Raw genomic sequence first — 20,460 nt, forward strand, 5'->3', positions numbered from 1 at the left:
AACCAAGATCTTTTTCCCATTGTTTGCAGTTGGACTCTGCCGATCTGCCTTTTGACAGTCAGTGTCCTCTGAATATATTTACTTTCAACTGGGAACCAGAAACATTTCATTTTCTCTCAGGTTACTACTACTTTATATATCATTATCTGGCCATCCAGAAAGTTAACAAATGATTGCCAGAGTTATGGTTAAGTTTTTTTTTTGGGGGGGGGGTCCATAGGAATCACACCACTATCAAGGCCCGGAGGCCACTCAAGGATAAGGGTTAATGGGTATATAATAGTCAATGTGATTATAGCATTTTTCACATAGGTAGTGGGATTTTTGTAAGTTGGATTACATAAGAGGACGATTCATCAAGAACTTATTTACATTGGATTGAAGGCAATCAGATTGTAGTCACCTGGGAAGCAGACCAATGGAAGAGAGTTCTACAGGCGTGCAGTTCTAAGAAAGAAGCTCTGCTCATGGAATATACATTTAGATTTAGGCACAGATAAAAAGTGTGGGAAAATGAAAATAACACTAGACAAAGTGTGTTTAGAGTGTTTGTGTGATATTATTATCAGTAGGTATCCAAACATTATCTATGGATCATTAGTTGGTTGTGTCTGTTTCAGTGAGAACCTTCTTAATCCTAAACCAAAATCCTTCTACCATTGTTTGCTGTCAGACTCTCTCAACGACCTGCCCCTCAATAACAATGTCTTCCAAATATATTCATTTTTAGCCGAAAATTAGATACATTCAATTTTCTCTCAGTTTGCCACCATAAAATGGTCAAATCCATTTTTTCTTCAGCCTACTTTCTCTATTGCTATCTAGCCAGCAGGAAAATTAACAAAATAATTGTCATAACATCACTGGTCTGTGGAATTCAGGGGATCAGCCAATGTTTTTACTGCCATTCATTTTTCTAGCTAATCTCTGCAGGTGGTCCTAGCTGTATGCATGGCACGTTATTCAATAAAACAATGGCAAAGTTTATTTTTACAAAATTAATTAATTTTATTCAACAACTTGTTAAGAAAATGAAAGATAAAGTTTGTGAAGAATGAGAATTCAAGCTGCAAAAGTTCCTGAGTGAAATAGATGTTTTTTTTTGTTTTTTGTTTTTTTGTATAAATAGAAATTTAATACACATGTTAGTATAGGATAGAAGAAAACAGGAAATATGGAGAAAGTTTCTGAATTTAGTTTTTTTTAAACTACACACTGAATTTCCCTGATTAGCTCAAAGAAACTGCTGGAGATTTGTCCCAATGAAGAGTCATTAGATAAATGCCACATTTACTGCGCTGTTACCTCTAACAGCTTTAGAATATGTATGTAAAATCGTCAAAAAATGCATTTTTTAAAAAAGCTAAGACAATTTTGGAAGCCGAAACTCCTTCAAAAACGCTCAATTCTAACATTTTTATTGATACTATGAAATAGATATATTTTTAAAATAGTACAAAGGAAAAGCAAGACTAAAAAAATAATCTCTTTTCATTGTCTTTAATATCAAATAGATATTTATGTAAAAAAATCAAAAAGTAAAATAAAAAAAGGCCAATGCAATTTTTTTAAGTTGAAATTATTTCATTATAACGTTTTCTTTAATAATTACTATCAAATAAATATTTATGTAAAATAATCAGAAAAAGGCCAAAATTTTAATCAAATTTTTACTGATTAAAAAAATTTACCAAATTTGGCCCAAATAAAAAAAAAAACTAGCAACTCTGGTGATTAACGTATGTGTTTGCATGCAATAAATAATTTTAGTGCTTATTTAAGAACTAGCCTGGGTGCCCGGCTGTGAAGGAGAAAAAGAATGTGAAAAAAAAAAAAAAATGTGACGTCTTTGCTGTTGTGTCCATTGCCAAGTCGGAAGTGATAAAAGTTTAAATTAAGGCTAGTCAATCAAAAAGAGAGGATGACTTTCGAAAATATCGTCGAAAAAAAGCAACTCCTTCCTGTAGAAAAGTGCCCAGATGTGGGTGAAGGAATTAATGTTTTTAGCCAATTTTTCTATATTTGTCGTTGGAAGGGTCAAGCTTCAAAATGATACCAATCCCGTGAAAATCCGCCGCCTCTATCGAAAGTTTTAGACATACATACATACATACATACATACATACATACATACATACATACATTTAAACAGACAGGTGAGATTTATTATGATAGAAGATTACTCTTATTTAACAAAAAAAAAATACAGAAATATCTTTATGATATACGTACTCGTCATGAAATGAAGATGTCAAATTAGAAAAATCACGTAATTTGATCTAAAAATTGAGAATTGAAAAATTCAAGTAGTTTTTATTTTAACAAAGAAAATTACAATTTACAATTTTAATACTAAATGTATCAATTATAAGGCTTATTTTAATGATACTTTGAAATGAGTTGTCTCACCCTTATTTATATCTCATGGCCGATCAAATCACTCAGTCTTGCTTAATCATAACATTTGACTTTCTTAGTTAAAAAACTACTTGATCAATTTACATGATTTTTAGAATATGCTATCTTCATTCACTGACGAGTATGTACATGATAAAGATTCTTCTGTATTTTTGTTTTTTTAATAAGTGTAATTCTAAATAAGCACTATAGTTTTAAATGGTTTCATATTTTTTTAGATAAGGATTGATAATTTGTATCATTCAGATTACTATTCTCACCTTGACAGTCATTTTCATATTTCAGCCAATGTAGAAGGTCGGTGGTTATTTTGGGCAAAACATTGTAAAAACCAATCAAGAGTTATCTGAAGAATTGAAATAATGCAAGTTTTAATGGATATCCAACGAATTTAAAAACAAAAATGTCATGGTTAAAAATTAAGTTTGTAGATAAACATCCTCAGTTACCTCCTCCACTACACACAAAAATAATATTTTACTTTTTTTAAAGTGATTCTGTGTGAAATACCCTAAAAACTTTGCAAAAAGAAAAAAAACAAACAAACAATTATTTTAGAATTTAGAGTGGGAGATCAATTTTCAATCTAACATAAAATGATGTATTTGCAGATCATTCGAGCGTTTCAGGGCAGTTAACCAATTTCTTTTACCCCTACCCCAAACTCTGAGTGCTAAGGTTGCAAAACAACATGTAAAAAAAAAAAAAAAGATCTCTTTACTCCTCCCCTCAAAAATGCGAAAAAAAAAAAATTGGTTAACTACCCTGGAAATTGAATGTAATGTAAACAGCCACCTCACTGCACACCTCCCAATTTAGGATTCCTCTATAAATCTGACCCATAATTCACTGTATCCCTCAACATCTCAGAATATGTTCGCCTGGTGTCAAATGATGTAAAAGCCAAAGTGCTTATTTGCGATGGGTTACTAAGAAATAAGAAAAAAATAAAATAAAATCGGTTGGAGATGAAAATGGTTCTAAATAATTTATCTTCGTAAGACATGAAGAAAATGCAGTTGAAATCTTTCAGTTTATTTAGACAGGATTTTGATATACGAAGGGCATACAATAAGTAATGCCCCTGACCCACTTCCCATAGCAGTAGAGCAACGAAACTTGGCACAGTTATTAGTGTTTCTCTACATAGAAACCACCTAGAGTTATGCATTTTTCCCATCGTTCGATGCAGCTCTGGAGATCGTTTTTGTAGAACACCCCAGGTTGGTCCTCCAACCACGACATGACTTCAGAAATCAAGGCTGCATCATCTGGGAAACGTTTTCCTTTCAAAAACAACTTCATGGCTGGGAAGAGGTGAAAGTCAGAGAGTGCAAGGTCAGGAGAGTAGGGAGGATGGGGAAGGATTTCATAACCACACACCCGGGCTTCTGATCTGGTGACATGTGAGTTGTGGACCGGAGCATTGTCCTGCAGGAGGAGGGTACCTTTGCTGATCTTGCCCCGCCTCTTGATTTTGATAGCTTCTCTTAATTTCCTCAAAAGTGAAGCATAATAGGCTCCTGTAATTTTGGTACCCTTTGCCAGGAAATCTGTCATCACTACTCCGTCCTGGTCCCAGAAGACTGTGAGCATGACCTTGCCAGCGGAGGGCTGAACCCTTGCCTCCTTTGGAGGTGGTGAGTCCAAGTGCTTCCACTGCATTGACTGGGCTTTGGTCTCTGGATCATAGTGATGGACCCAGGTTTCATCCTGTGTATCAGTCTTTTGAAAAACTTTGACTCATCTTCTTGGCACATCTTCAAATTCATCCTCGAGCACTCGACACGTTCTTGCTTCTGGAATAGTGTGAGCAACCTGGGAATCCATCTGGCAGACACCTTATGCATATGCAAAGGTCATGAATGATAGTTTCCACAGACCTTGTACTAATCTTGACATCTGGGGCTATTTGGTGAATAGTATTGCGCCGATCTTCCAAAATGGCAACCTCAACTTGACGGACAGATGCCTCATCAATGGCAAAAGGGGTGGGCGACCAGGTCTGGGAGCTGTTTCCACAGACTTCCGGCCATGTTTGAATTCACAATGCCAGCATTTTACAAAGTCATATGATGGGGCATTATCACCATAAGTTTCTTTCATTTCATCAAAAGTCTCCTGTGGTGTGCGTCCTTTCAAATACAAAAACCGGATCACGGCTCGACATTCAACAGGCTCCATTTCACACTTGACTCAGTTCAAACACCTGTAAAATAGAAACCATAACTAGTTCAGAACTGTAATTTGCCACATAACCCATAGAGATATAAATCATTGCACATGCAAAATTTCAGCTAGATCAGATAACTGGAAGTGGGTCAGGGGAATTACTTATTGCACGCCCCTTTTATCCTTCCTTCAACTACACATCAAACGGTAGACAAGACTCTCAAGCCTTAGTTATGGAACTATTCTACCAGAAGGAAAACTTTGAAACTTCACTATGAACAATTTCCTCCACTCTTTATCTGTGTCTAAATCTAAACGAAAATTTCATGAACAAAGTTTCTTTCCTAGAAATGATGCCTGTGGAACTCTGTTCCACTCAACTGCTTTCCAGCTGACTACAATATGGTTGGGTACGACACAATCATGTTGACACACCGGTTCTTGCCAGACCACCAAAGTTAAGCAAATTTGAACCTGGCCAGTACCGGATGGCTGACCATTTGGGAAAACTAGGCGCTGTATTTACCTTCTGGGAAAGTTGGGCATGGGGCCAGCACTCTCACCCCGAAAAAAGAACTCCTTGCTACAAAAGCATCTACAAAGTTGTGGATGGGCTATGCCTCTCCAGGTGCTCAAGGCTATGTTTTTGTTTTTTTTACAATATGGTTGTCTTCAAGTCCAATGTAAACAAATTCTTGTTGAGTCGTTCTCTTAAATAATCAACTTCTACACAATTTCCACCACTAATGATCACTATGCTGTTGTCCCAGTAATCACTGTACATCTATTAACCCTTATCCTCAAGTAGTCTTCGAGTCTTGATAAGTGATGACTAGGGCTAGGACAACAGCATATTCTTTTCTTTGTTTTAACTCTTAGGTATATATCCATTGATATCTTATATGTTTTTATATAGAGTGATGTGGTTCTCGGTTGATTAATTATGTCTGTGTCGGATATATACTCGAGAGTAAAAGGAATGAAAAGAATATGCTGTTGTCACAGCTCTAGTGAGGACATCCTTGAAAACAAAATTGTTTTACAATCCACAGAAATTCGCAAAAGTGGTCCAAAAACCAAATTTATAACCAATTAATGTTATGAAAGGCAAGATAAATTGCTCTTCTACCTATCTGGAAATTTTTTTAGTGGTTTTACTCACTTTAAAACATTTATTCAGTTCGAAAAACATATTGCGTCGAGCATTACGTGAGAACAAGAAAAAATGGCCGCAAATTAACATCTAAATATTTAAAGTTTTGAAAATGACTTAAAAATAAAAAAAATTAAACAAAATACTGTTAGAAACTCACCAAATATATGTCACGGTAACATATATTGCGTGGGTTTCTAACAGTATTTTGTATAATTTTTAATTTTTTTATGTGCATTTGATACCATTTATTTGTTATGTATTTGAACTTTTGACCAGTTTTCGAACCTCTGTGGATTGTAAAACAAACCCCAGAATCAAATCAACCTTACTCCGCTAATCCATGACTATCGTAAATAGAGCTATTCTATAGACATTTAGGTGCTTGTTAAGATAGAGTTGACAGATCGATTCTTTTAATATGTGGGTTTAAGCAAAAGCAACAATAGTTACTTGTCATGTCGAAAATAGTAATATATCCAAATATTACAAAAATTCATCAAATAGAACAGCTGTTATTTTGATTTTAATAAAAAAGAGTCTTGCGCTACAGTTTAAAGCAATATGTCAGCCAATACAGTGGCAAAAAGGGAGATAAGGTAATTTTTACGAGAGTACCCAGCGTAGTATAAACACCCCCCAACCTTCCCATATTTAGAACAGCTTTCGGAAATAAACACCCCTAACTTCCCCATGTTAAGAACGGCTTTCAAGGTTGGGAGTGTTTATTCCAAAAGCCGTTCTTAACATGGGAGGGTTGGGGATGTTTATACTATGCTGAGTATTCTTGTAAAAAAATACCGGAGATAAGTATGTCCCTTTGTAGCAACTGCTATGCCCGGCTGGAATAAATACCCGGCAGGAACATTTCACAGCAATCACCACTTTGAAATACCCACACGTGTGATGAACACGTAGGAACATGATGATGTGATGCAACCACCGCACACATAAAAGAAAAGGAACTATGTTATGTTCGCTTGCATATGAATACAGTTAACAGGCTGGAACGTTCGAGAAAGCCTGTATATAAAGATTAGCCCACCAAAATTTAAACAGTCCAGGATGCAGTTCCACAAGTAACCATCACTATTGTCTGTGGTTATCACATACGCCAGACTCTATCTATTTAGATGTAAAACAGCATTGCCAAGAATGCCACAGAACAGTCAAAGTTTTCTCTTCAATTTCTCAAGTTCAAAACGTGTTGGAAAGAACTTCATCTGCAGGAGACGTAAAAACACCCGTCATAATTTTACATGCAACGTAGATGAACTTCAATGCCTAGCATGTAAATTTACCACATATAGCGAGGAGTGGAACCTTCTTTTGAATATTCTTATTTCAAACTACCGTTCTTATGATATGCACACACACACACGCACCCATATTCGCTAATGTGATTTATGGGCTGTTTCTCTCAAAAATAGCCACATGGACTTGAAACCCTCGTGCGGCACTCTTATCGTAAAAAAATCAATAATTTCAAGCCTTGTGCAATACTCACAAAATCCTCACTTCAGTAATTATTCTTTATGAACATTCAACACAAGAAAACACTTTTTCCCTTGTATATCAGAAAACATGCTAAGTGACATACAAATATCTGTACGCGATGTTGCCAAGCTAATCAAAAACCTTGATTCCAGTAAAGCAGTAAATGTTTACCTGATATAATCAGAGGTATACTTCAATTTAATAGAAATATTAATATTTATATATTAATGAATTAATCCCAACCAAATAAAAAACTTCAACACAGTCATAATAGAAAGTAGAGATTATTATGTGAGAAAATAAAAGAAGTTAAACCTGAGAATTAGAATTTACAATCAAATTTATTTTTTGACTTCGCGGAATAAAGACTTTGAAATTTTTATTTTTTTTTGTGTATTCTGTCGAATAATAAATTTTCAATAAATTGTAAATTTTGATTTGCAGTTTTAATTTCTTTTATTTTCACACACACACACACACACACACACACACACACACACACACACACACACACACACACACACACACACACACACACACATTAGTATTTTGGGGAGCATTTTTTCTCTCATACATGTTTCATTGAACAGAACTGAACTCCGATCTCTGGTCCCCCCTTGCCAATCTTTCACGAAAAACACCTGTCTAGCTGAATCCACTGTCAAAAATTTTCCCCACTCTTTATCTGTGTCTAAATCAAAACGTAGATTCCATGAACAAAGCTTCTTTCTTAGAACTGCACGCCTGTGGAACTCTGTTCCGTCTGCCTGCTTCCCACTTGACTATAACCTGGATGTCTTCAAGTCCAACATAAACAAATTCCTAATGAACTGCCCCCTTTAGTAAACACTTCATTAAATCTCCACACTAACGTACTGTACTTGCAATAACCCTTATCCCTTGATAAGTGGTGACCACCGTGTAAAAAAAAAAAAAAAAAAAAAAACAACTGGTCCTGACGGCATTCCAGTCATAGTGTTCAAAAGGCTTCAACCGGAACTAGCGCCCATACTTACCAAGTTATTTAAGCGTTGTCTTAAGGAGAAATGCTTCCCAACACCTTGGAAAATCTCATCAGTATGCCCTTTATTTAAGAACTCAGGTGATCACTCATCTCCCTCTCAGTACAGACCAATAAGTCTCCTATACATCATGAGTAAGCTGCTGGAATCTGTGCTAAACAAGGAAGTAGTCAACCATCTCAGCAAAAATAACCTTCTTAGTGACATGCAATATGGTTTCCGTTCTGCTAAATCTACAGCAGACGTGCTTATAGTTATATCTCATAGGATTGGTGAATCCCTCGATAGAGGCTTCCTCTCTAGGGCAATTGTTCTTGACATATCAAAGGCCTTCTTCGCAAGATCTCCAGTCATGGTATAGCTGGAAATGTCTTCTCAACTATTAAATCATTTCTCTCTGATAGGTTCTTAAGAGTAGTGGTTGATGGGCAGAAATCAGAGGCTCTCAGTATTAATGCTGGAGTCTGTCAGGGGTCCATCCTGGGTCCAACTCTCTTCCTGATCTACATCAATGAGTTTCCAGACCACATCCTTACATCATTCGTAGACATCTATGCTGATGACACTACCATCTATGGAAGCACTTCAAAGACCGTAAATGACCAAGTTCTCTCTGACTCTCTCTCCTCTGATCTTGAGCACGTGGTACAATAGGGAAAGAAGTGGCTGGTTACTTTTAATGCGTCCAAAACCAAGAGTCTATCTTTACATCATCAATGCTCTGTTGCCCAGCTGCCATCAATCGAAATGAATGGCTCTCGTCTTGGGGAGGCTTCATGTTTTGACAAGCTTCTGGGCTTGATCTTTACTCTAAATCTGAAATGGAACACGTATATCAAATCAGTTGCCAAAGTCACTGGAAAGATGGTGGGATCCTTCTACCGCTCCAGTAGATGTCAGAAAATCGCCATTAAAAATGTGTGATAAAAACTTGAATAATTAGCCTTACTATTTTTCGAAGCTTATAACTACTTGAAAAATGTAATTCAAACCCTAATTTACTTTTCAATAAAAGGAGCAAAGATCAAATTTTAAAATAATAACAGGTTTAATAGCAAAATATGCAATATTTGTTTTTTTCAATCGTTTTTTTTTAAAGATTTCAAGAAAATCAACAAATTTTAATTTACTTCGAATATAATATATATATATATATATATATATATATATAAATTCCAAAAAATCACTTACCTATAAAAAATACTAATCAATGGGTACTTCCATTCTTCATTCCTAAGAATTTATCCATATTTATATTTTATATTCCATGTCCTTTTTAAATAAAACACTTTTTTAAGCAAGGATTAAAAAATACCGTGACATCAGATATTTCACAACTGGAATAAAGGGAGAGAAATGTCTCCTTTTATTTGAGTTGAGAACTTCTGTGGCCTTAAGCACCAGAATTAATCTGCCTGTCTATTGCTGGCTGTAAACAAAAGTTAGTCAATATGGGCCATCGTAATTTGAAAAATGATCACATTTCACTTATCAGTTTTTGCTGTTAAAAAAAATTCCACTTGACCGATTTTCCATTTTGTTTTTATTCTCTTAAAGAAATACATGAGTTTTTGGTTTAATATATTTTATTTCTTCTTTATGGAGTGATTTTTTTTTAATCTTCAAAAAAAACCCCAAAAAACATTGAATGAAGCAGAAAAAATTGTTGTAGGTATTCAATCTTTTCAGGACAAAATTTAAAAAACGTAAGGTTTCACTTTAAAAAAAAAGTCAATGTGGTTTAAAAAATAGGTTTTAAACGTTTGACTTTACAGGTGAATTTGCACAAAACTATTCTTTTTTTGTTGTTTTAAATTAGATTATTTTATTCATTGATCTTTTATCTTCAATTTGTGATATATAAGTCTGAGATGAGAAAATTAATTTTCATTTTAATAAACATTTCAAAATTGGTGGGGGGTAAAAAAAAGTTTGTCTAGAATATTATATTCGGTTTATTGGAAAGAGCATAAAAATTCACATTAAACCTGCAAATATTGTAAAAATTGAACCAATAGAAAAATTTTGATAGATTTTTAAATTGAAAAAAGTGAAAAAAATTTAACTGGTAAAATTCAATTCATCTCGTATATATATATATATATATATATATATATATATATATATATATATATATATATATATATATATATATATATATATATATATATATAGCTGCATCAGCACGTGCAGGCACTTTGAAAACAGTTTTTTTTTTGTGTTTTTTTTAAATAAAATATAATATTTCTATTATTTTTCAAAAAACTTTGGGTTTGTATTACTGTACACATAGATTCGAAAAAATTGTCAAAAAACAAATATATAACAAATAAATGTTATCAAAGGCATGATAAGTTACTTTTCTACCAAACTGGATATATTTTTCGTGTTTTTATCCAATGTAACATGTTTATTCAGCTCGAAAAACATACACTGTTTACCGATGTATTGGAAAATTCAAAATGGCGCCCGACTCGTTCGGGAAAAGGTGATATAAATAATAAACTAGACTAGATTACTGTTAGAAATTCGCTCAATATATGTTACCGTGACATAAGTTGACATATATTCGGTGGTTTTTTAATAGTTTTTTGTCTGGTTCATTATTTATAACACCTTTTCCCGAACTTACCCTGTTAAAGAGAGAGTCGGGCGCCATTTTGAATTTTCCAATACATCAGTAAACACTGCATGTTTTTCGAGCAGAATAAACATGTTACATTGAATAAAAACACGAAAAATATATCCAGTTTGGTAGAAAAGTAACTTATCTTGCCTTTGATAACATTTATTTGTTTTTTGACAACTTTTTCGAATCTATGTGTACAGTAATACAAACCCAAAACTTTAATAGTTTATTTTGGAAGTATATTCCATAAAGAAATTAAACAAACCACTTTAAAAAGAGAAGTTTCGTATATTTTATTCGCAGTTTTGTGTTAAGGGTGTCAAAAAATCCCAAAAACTTCTGACACACCTAGTAAGTCGATAACCCTTTCTATGGATTGACAACCTCGTTAGATTTACCTTTAATGGTCCCGCTAAAATACATTCCCGAAAATTGATCCTATAAATTGATGACTCTGCCGTGAATTCGAAAACATATCCTATAGATTGATCACCCCTCGACTTTCATCCTATACCCTGTATTGAATACAGTGTATTCGTAATCTGGTGGACAGACATGTACTTTCCGTAAAAATTACTTTTAACTAGAAATAAGTTTCTACTTGATGATTTTTTCATAACTTTTGTACATATTACTATTTTCGACATGACAATTAAGTAGGTTGTTATTTTTCCTAAAAACAACATAATTTTAAAAATCGATCTGTCGACTATTTTATTAAACACCGATATTTATTTACGACAGACAGCAACAATTAGTGCAGAGTTTGTTTTCTATCGACGACGTTAAATAATGTTGATTCAGAAGTGCGGTTGAGGGATTCTGCATCCATTGTTTCTCGAGATTGAAAGTAAGCCAAAAATTGAAATAGCATCACACGATGAGTCATTAAATGAAAAATGGGTGGATTTTTATTTCGGAAAGAACTTCTTTTCTTATAACACCGTTCGGTGAATTTGTTCTTCCGGCGAAAGCGGGAATATTTAAATGCAAAAAAAAAACAACAAACAAACTCGTTTGTTGTTTCTCGAACTCAATTGATTTGTTTATAAAATACCTAAAAGAAACAAAAATGAGTGACCTTAAAGATAGTCCGAAGGAAAACGGACTAGAAAAGCAAGAGAAAACTGCGGACACGAAGGAGAAAACTTTCGAGAAGGCTGTTATAAATCCTGAAAATTCCGATAGCGTAAGCAGTACGAAGGAAGAAAATAATAGCGAACATTTGCATAGAAGATTCAAGTTCTTAAAAAATGCGTTAGATAAAGTTTTTAAGAAATGTTCTTCAGCTGGAAAGTAAGTTTGTTTGTTTTCTAATTATTACATTTTATTGTTTTGGTGCTGTTAGCTTGAATGTTTGCGATCCCAGCCAGAAATTACTTTTGTGACAGTTTAAGTGTCGAAATACTTTCGAATTTCGCAAGTTTTTGCAGACTTATGGACGCTTCTACACTATTAGGACGAAATTTCGGAAATAGTAAACTGGAGTTCATATAAAAACAACGATATTTACGTATTCCTCGTATTTTTAATATGATTATGGCAAAAAATTACGAAAATCGATAAGGTAAAAAATTATTTATTAAAAAAAATAAAAATAGAATTTGAAGAAAACGATCAAAAGACGCAGGAGAGGTCAAAAGGGAGGTAATTTTCCGTTTCGATTTAAACAAGATGGCGGCAATTTTCACTTGGCAACACGATTAATATTGTTTTGTTTAATACTTCAGTTATATTTAGGTAGTTTCGACTGCATAATTTGGAAGCTACCATTGTAATTTATTAGAATAAAAAACAAACAAAACAAAACAATAGAAACCATTTCTTATCCGAAAACTCTATTCATCGACTACAAAATTTCGTCCTAATAGTGTGGAAGCGCCGAATTATGTAAATGGCTGCTTTGTTGTCACTGATATTTAAAGAACAAATCTGTATAAATTTGTAGGTTAACATCCTCAGATATCCCCGCTCTAAACATAAAAATTATTTTTGGCACTTCTGCATGACAGTGACATGATTGAGGCGAATGTGTATATTTTAGTTTCAAGCACGGCCGATAGAGGGCGTGTGTCAGCCGAACAGGGGTCGATAACTCGTATCTTCCTAAAAGTTCGTGCAAAAACAATCCCTTCGAAGGGGTTTTTGAACAAATAAAGGAACTATCCCTTGTAACTGTGCAAAAACACTATATTCCAAAAAGGTTTCAATGAAAATCACTCATTGAAAAAAAAAAAAAATAAAATAATAATAAATAAAACAATAGTATTAAAAAATTTCTATAAAGAAATAACGGTATTATTATACAAACACCGTGACAGCGTTAGGGTTAGGGTTAGGGTTAGGGTTGGGGTTGGGGTTAGGGTTAGTGTTAGGGTTAGGGTTAATTCGCTGTCACGGTGTTTGTATAGTTTTACCGAAATAACTTCTATATTAAAATTATATTTTGCTACATTGACAAATTATATTTTGATATGTTTATGCAATCTTACTGCGGAAAAAATCGTAAACACTTGTTTATATTTGTGGTTCACATAATGGCCGCTACACATCAGTTCTCTTTCGAAGAACAGGGATCGATATCTCGTCACTGTTGCTAATATGTCACTATCATGCCGAAGTGCCTTTTTTTTTTTTACAGAATTACTTAAAAAAATTGGCTGAGAAAAACAAACAAACATAAAGAAAAAAACAATTATTTTAGAGGTGCATATGCACTTTATGTTACCGTGTTATTTTTAAATAGTATTTTCAAGTTAAATTCAAATTTCACAATGTTAGGTGGAAAGACAGAATAGTAACAAAATACCTTTCTCATGTTAAAAATAGCTTTCTAAATAATAATATTATGACAATCTTGACTAAAGTAGTCCACAAGCTGGCGGCCACGAACGGATGAAAAAATGGAACGGAATACAAATTTTAGTGAAACGAAATTAGCGAGCCGACTGAACAGTTTATCAAAAAAAAAAAAAAAAAAATAGCGAAAAAAACCAACTCAACTGCTGATAACAATAACTAATAATAAGCGTGTTTTAATTTTTAACATGTTGGCCTCCCGATTTATCGGAGAAGGACCTATGTTTTCAGTGGCATCCGTGTTCTGTTAGTCCAGACGATTGCCAAATAACCGTCCATTAGTTTTTCCTGAAATTTTGCCACAAATTGTATTTTTATTAAATAGATGTGCACAGTAAAAAAAATTTTTTTTGCAAAAATTCCCGTTGCATCCCCATGGGCTTAAAAGAGGTAAAAAATGCCCGAAAATGACACATTTTTGCCCCATAACTTTTGATCCATTCATTAGATTTTCCTGAAACTAGGCCAAAATGTGGAGCCCATTATTCTTAATATAAAGCCAGTATGAGTGACCCTGGCAAAATTCTGGTTTGCATCCCCGGGGACTTTCAATGCTAAAAATGCCCTTTTTGGAGCTCTTTTTTCATATTTCTCAACAAAAACTTGATATGTCTGACTATATAGTGGTTTTTCATGGTGGTCAACTTAAATATACATGTGTTAAGGCCTGAAACTGCTATGTTATCTATTTACACTGGGATTCGGCGTCCCTAGGGGCTCAAGAGGTCAAAAACGCCCCAAAATGGCCAAAAATAACACTTTCTGCCCTATAGCATTTGATCCATCCATTAGATTTTCCTGAAACTTAGCCAAAATGTGGAGGCCATTGTTCTTAACATGAATTCAGTATGGGTGATCCTGGCAAAATTTTGGTTCGCATCTCTCTGGGACTTTTAGGGCTTAAAAACATGCCTTTTTGGAGCTCTTTTTTCATATTACTCAAAAACTGGATATGTATGTCTATATAGTGGTTTTTCATGGTACTGAATTCAAATATGTCTTAAGGCATGAACCTGTACCGTTTGTCCATTTTCACTGTGATTTGGCATTCCCAGAGCTCAAAAGGGGTCACTAATGCTCCCAAATTGTAAAAAATAACACTTTTTACCCCATAACTTTTGCCCCATTTATTAGATTTTTATGAAACTTGGCGAAAATGTGAAGGCAACGTTGACCCTTCACATTTCTCATATTCATCATTTCTTCACTATTTTTTGTGGTGTCATCTCACATGCAGCACCAGAGGGGGACCACGCAAACGCAGCTTGTTAATAATGAAATGAAATAACTAAGAAATATTTTTTTGTTTTAACTAGACTGTAGTTTCACATAGCATTTTAATAAATAAAAGATATCATAAAAATTGAATTTCATCGTCCTCGGAGAAAACAAAATTCAATTTTTATGGTATCTTTTGTTTATTAAAATGCTATGTGAAACTACAGTCTAGTTGAAACAAAAATTTTTTTTATTTATTTCATTATTAACATATAACAAGTGCAGAGTAATTAAAAATTAAAACACGCTTATTATTAGTTATTATCAGCGGTCAAGTTTTTTTTTTTTTTGCTAGGCTGTACAATCGACTCACTAATTTCGTTTCACTAAAATTTGCGTTCTGTTTCATTTTTTAAAATTCGTTTGCAGCTGCAATCTTACAACCTACTTTAATCAAGATTACCATTAGTATTATTTTAGCATGGTAACATAAGTGCATAAGTACTTTTAAGAATTTAGAGTAGAGATCAGTCATTAAACACAAAGTAATCCTCCATTTTTGGGTCATTCTAGCTTTTTAGAGCAGTAAAAATGGTGCTTATTCAAATTAGCATTTATGGCGGCAATTAAAAGTTAAGAAAATACAGAAAAGTCTGTATGATGTACATACTTGTTACAGAACGAAGATGTCATATTCCGAAAATCACATAAATCGCTAAAAATTTTTTGGTGCTTGTTAAGATGCAATTGACTTTATATATATTTCCATAAAACCTTTGGCTTTGATGGAGGGGAGATTAAAAACTTGCTGCTATGGTTTCAAATGATCTGAAATAACAGCAAGGGGAGACTTGATTCCAAATATTTCTCATATGTTATATGTCCCCTCTTTTGGAAATAAGGTATGATTATGAATATCTCCATTATTAAATAATCCTTACACTCTGTGAAATTTACTTTATATATGAAAACTAAAGAGGAGAGATTATAACAGATGAGAAATATTTGGAATCAAGTCTCCTCTTGCTGTTGTTACAGATCATTTGAAACCATAGTAGCAAGCTTTAGTCTCCCCTGCATCAATGCCAGAGGTTTTGGGTAAATATCAGATAATTTGTAATTCATATGCAAAACTGCCCCATTAGCCTCCTCCCACTTTTTGCCAAAATATTTGAGTCCATAATAACCCAAGCTCTGGTCCATCACCTTACAGATGCTAAACTTCTGACCGACCAACAATATGGATTTAGGCAAGCCTGTTCCACGGCAGATATCCTAACTGTAATCATTCACTTGACAAAGCAGGAGAGGGTAGAGCGATAGCTCTAGATATATCTAAGGCTTTTGACAGGGTATGGCATGAAGGTCTTCTCAGGAAAATCAGATCATACGGTATCACTGAAAGAATACATAACATAATTAAATCTTTCTTAGATAAGAGAAAAATCCAGGTTGTCCTCGATGGTCATATATCTAAACAATGATATAAATGCATGAGTGCCTCAGGGGTCTATCCTTGGACCTCTATTATTCCTGATATTTATAAATGACCTCTCTGACAAAATTGTCTGTGAGATGGGTATATATGCTGATGACACCACTCTCTATAACAGAAACGACAGGAAAACAAATGAACACATATTTAAAGAAATGGCAGAAACACTAGAGGACGACCTCCAATCTGTAGTTTCCTTCTATAATTACAAGAAACCTTCTCTACCACCAATAGCAATGGCTAAAGACTCTTTATCTGAAAGTACATCTTTTAAACTCCTCGGCCTAACGTTCACAGGAAACATAGATTGGAAAAATTACATTAAGAGCATTTCCAGGACTGCTGCAAAAAAGGTAGGTTTTCTCTATTGTGCTAGAAAGCTATTAACGCCCGAAAGTATCCTGTACCTCTGTAAGGCCACCATTCGCCCATGTATGGCGTATTGTTGTCATATTTGGGCTGGTGCATCTGCTACTGGTCTCTCAATGATAGGTCTAAACTTCAGCCTATGTCCCATCGATGAAATGTAGCATCCCTCTGCCTGTTCTACAAGCACTTTAATGGTGAATGCTCCGACGCACTGCAAGCACTTGTACCCCCTTGACGTAAATACCCCCGAGAAACCCAAGCAGCAAAATCCCACCCCTTCACAGTTGAGATCCCTAGATGTAAGAGAGCCTTCTACTCCAGTAGTTTCTTCCCCAGAACCGCTAGACTTTGGAATTCCCTCCCGGGTTCCTGCTTCCCCAACTGTACTGACATGCAGAAGTTCAAGTGTAACGTGAACCGACATCTTGCTGCCCAATTCCCCACATAGTACCCCTGTAGCTTATGTTTCTGATAGTAGCCCCCTATATCAAAGTGGCAATGTGCCTTGTTTGGGGTGAAAATGTAATAAAAAAAAAACAAAAAAAAAAGAGAGAAGATGAAAGAAAGGAATCCACGTCACACCACATTGGGATTGGTGATCCTTGTTGAGTATGGTAACACATGGTCTTACACATTTAGTGCTATTGTTGCTGAATTGCCTGAAAGTAAGGATTAACTTTTAGAATTCTCAAAGATCTAGCACCAAATCCTTATTTTAAACACTTCTAATATTCAGACTGTTTGTTGATTCTTTGAAGATTAAAAAAACTTTTCTAAAAATTATACATTTCACATTTTTCAACTTTGCTCTAATGTAAGTATAGCACTATTATCATCATAACACTATCGACACTATAAATATTCTGAAGATATTGTCAAAATTTCCATATAAATCGCCATCCATTGAGTTGGTATAAAATGTTTTTCCTTGTTTTATATGTTACTGTTTTTCTTTTTCAACTGAGGTATTCTTGGTACCAGGAAGTGTTTCCAACATTGAGTTTGAACAAACCAACTGAATTAAAACACATTCAAGAGCAAGTCATCAAACAACTCACAGAAAATATTCAGGTAAGAAACTCATACCCCATCTTTTCCCTCAGGCAAATAATTTTTGCACACATTTTCTTTCTCCGGTCAAGAATCTTTCACTATAACATCCGCCATTCATATGCACTGGTAAAACGTGCTGCACAACACGTTTACACTTTGAACCGTACCATAAATCTAATTTCATATTATGTCCATAAGGATTCTAACCACCCTAGATTATCAATTCCATAACTAACATTGCTGTGACAATATCTAGAATTTCGCCCAGTAAGCATTTCTTTGATCAGAACTTCCATTATTAATGGTGCTTTGAAAACGTCAGGATACACCCAAACTATGAACTATATGAGTGCATCAGGTAACCCAAGGGTACAAAAATAAAGAATAGATCTAATGCATTTAGATCCAGCACCATTATCCACAATATAGCCATGGCACACTTACCTAGAGACAGAGTATGGAATAAGCATATAAATACAAATCGAATGGCACAATTACATGACTGGAATGTAACAGTAAATAGCCAGAAATAACAAGTTTGAGTAATATTTAGTGAAAAAATAGGAAACTCACTTGTGTTTGGTTCAATCTGCCTTATAGCAAAAGTCTTAAAATAAATATGGATTTTATCATTCTAGGGAGTGCGTATGGGTTTGCGACAGTCAATAAGAGCTTAACAACATTAGGGATGATTTATAGATAAAAATGTCCAGTTTACAGCAGTACAATATTACTATACCATGTTTGTTCAAACCAAAACATACTTATCCAAGTATTTTGATTAATGTAGTTTCAAGATTAGTTTATGGGGATCCATTTCCCAAACACTTTGAGATATATTTCCATCATTCTATAGACATCTGGCACAAATACTGACCCTACAATATTAGTGCACCAGCTTTGGACTAAAATACTATACTTTGATCCTAAGAGTGTATTTTAGTTTGATTTTCACATTCAATGCACCAGACAAAACATTTTAAAAAATGCTTTTTTTTTGCATTGCATCTTCGGCAATCAGGCGATCCCATCTTTTAAAAAGTTGGCGGCAGTGATAGCAAACATATGAACATAAAATTGCTTCCAGTTATTATTAATTTGTTAATAACTATTTGTTGCATCATGTGTTGAACAGATAACATTGTAATTATTCAAAACGTTTTATGGCCTATAGGTATTGTTATTTATAATAACAATACCTATAGGCCATAAAACGTTTTGAATAATTAGATTTCAATGTAGTACTACTAAAATAGTCATATTTAAAAAAAAAAAAAAAAAGAAACACTTCAAGTCCTCAAAATACTATTTAAAAATTTTTTTTTTTTAAATGAATATACTTTCACATGCATAATTAAATAATCAACAAGCTATATTTTAAAAGTTTTGAGCAAATAAAGTGATGGAAATCTTAATGCTATAAAACAGTAAGTTTTGGTAACAATTTAAAAAAAAAAACCCTGTGTCTTTAAAAGCTTGGTACAATGTTTGTATGATTCCTCATAATGAAATAATGTCATAATGAAATTTGGAAAACAATCAGAAAGAACATCAATCTCACTTCTTGTTGGGTTATAAAATAAATTGGTCTATTCATTCTTTTGTTGTCTTAAAAATAAGACTTCAACATGACGTGTATCAAACATTTTTTTTTTCTAAATGTTTTTTGTACCTCAAGTAATAAATAAATTAATGTTTTTATTATTTTTTATGTGTTAAAATGATAATTTTTTTATTTCTCTTTCAGTACCATCTGTTTTTAATTAGGCTCCCCCCAAAATGTTACTCGTACACAAAAGTAAACAATTTAACTCATAGCATTCATAATTATAAGCTAGTCAGCAGCCACATCAGCAGCAGTAGCAGACACTGTTGGCTGTTAATTTTAAAGCAACAAGTTTTTGTAAACTATGTTTATTTTGAAAGAAAAAAAATTTTTTTTTGCTTAACATTTGTGATTCTTTTATAAAATTTCCCTCAAGAAATATTGGTTTTCAAATATACTTAACTTTCAAAACTTATAATAAATAACTTCGTAGCTTTATTTATTTATTTTTTTTTTTTAATATAGGGTTAATTCTTGACAAGAATGCCAAATAATACAGATTATCAATCCTCATCTCAAAAATTAAGAAATCTAACACGTTCATCTGTTAATGTTTGAGATTTTTAAAATGTATTTTCCTTGTTTCTTGACAGATGGAAGCCAAATTGATGTTAGAAGAAGAAAATATTGAACAGTTGATGAACAATTTGGACGTTCTTATTTCGAAAGCTCCGGCACCACCAAACACTTCCGTATGGTGAGTAGGATTATTTATTTCTCAGCATTTTATTTTTTATTACATGGAATATGGTTTCACTTTCTTGAATTTTATTTTGATTAATGGATTACCACAAGGATAAGTGTTAAAGAATTCATCAATTAGACAATGATCGCCTCCACAAGCGGACTGAAATCAATGGGCAGGGTGGGCAGAACATTTCTTCAGAGGAATTTGATTAGCTAAGAGAATGGCTCAACAAGTATTTGTTCACATTTGAAGACTGTGATGTTGCAGTTGGCTAAGAAACT

The 20,460-nt window shown here is 33.7% G+C and overlaps 1 protein-coding gene across 1 annotated transcript in view; it reads left to right on the forward strand.

Annotated features, from left to right (window-relative positions):
• The first annotated feature begins 11,716 nt into the window (after nt 1–11,716).
• LOC145285983 (uncharacterized) overlaps nt 11,717–20,460 on the forward strand; it is a 37,379-nt gene continuing 28,635 nt past the window's right edge. Inside the window, exons 1-3 of the mRNA XM_080134573.1 lie at nt 11,717–12,187; nt 17,798–17,903; nt 20,085–20,188. Coding sequence (XP_079990699.1) covers nt 11,784–12,187; nt 17,798–17,903; nt 20,085–20,188 — 614 coding nt within the window. The 5' untranslated portion in view covers nt 11,717–11,783. The remainder of the gene's footprint in view (nt 12,188–17,797; nt 17,904–20,084; nt 20,189–20,460) is intronic.

This window comes from Euprymna scolopes, chromosome 10 (genome assembly GCF_053919585.1).
Source record: "Euprymna scolopes isolate OS-2025 chromosome 10, ASM5391958v1, whole genome shotgun sequence".
NCBI classification, from domain to species: Eukaryota; Metazoa; Mollusca; class Cephalopoda; order Sepiida; family Sepiolidae; genus Euprymna; species Euprymna scolopes.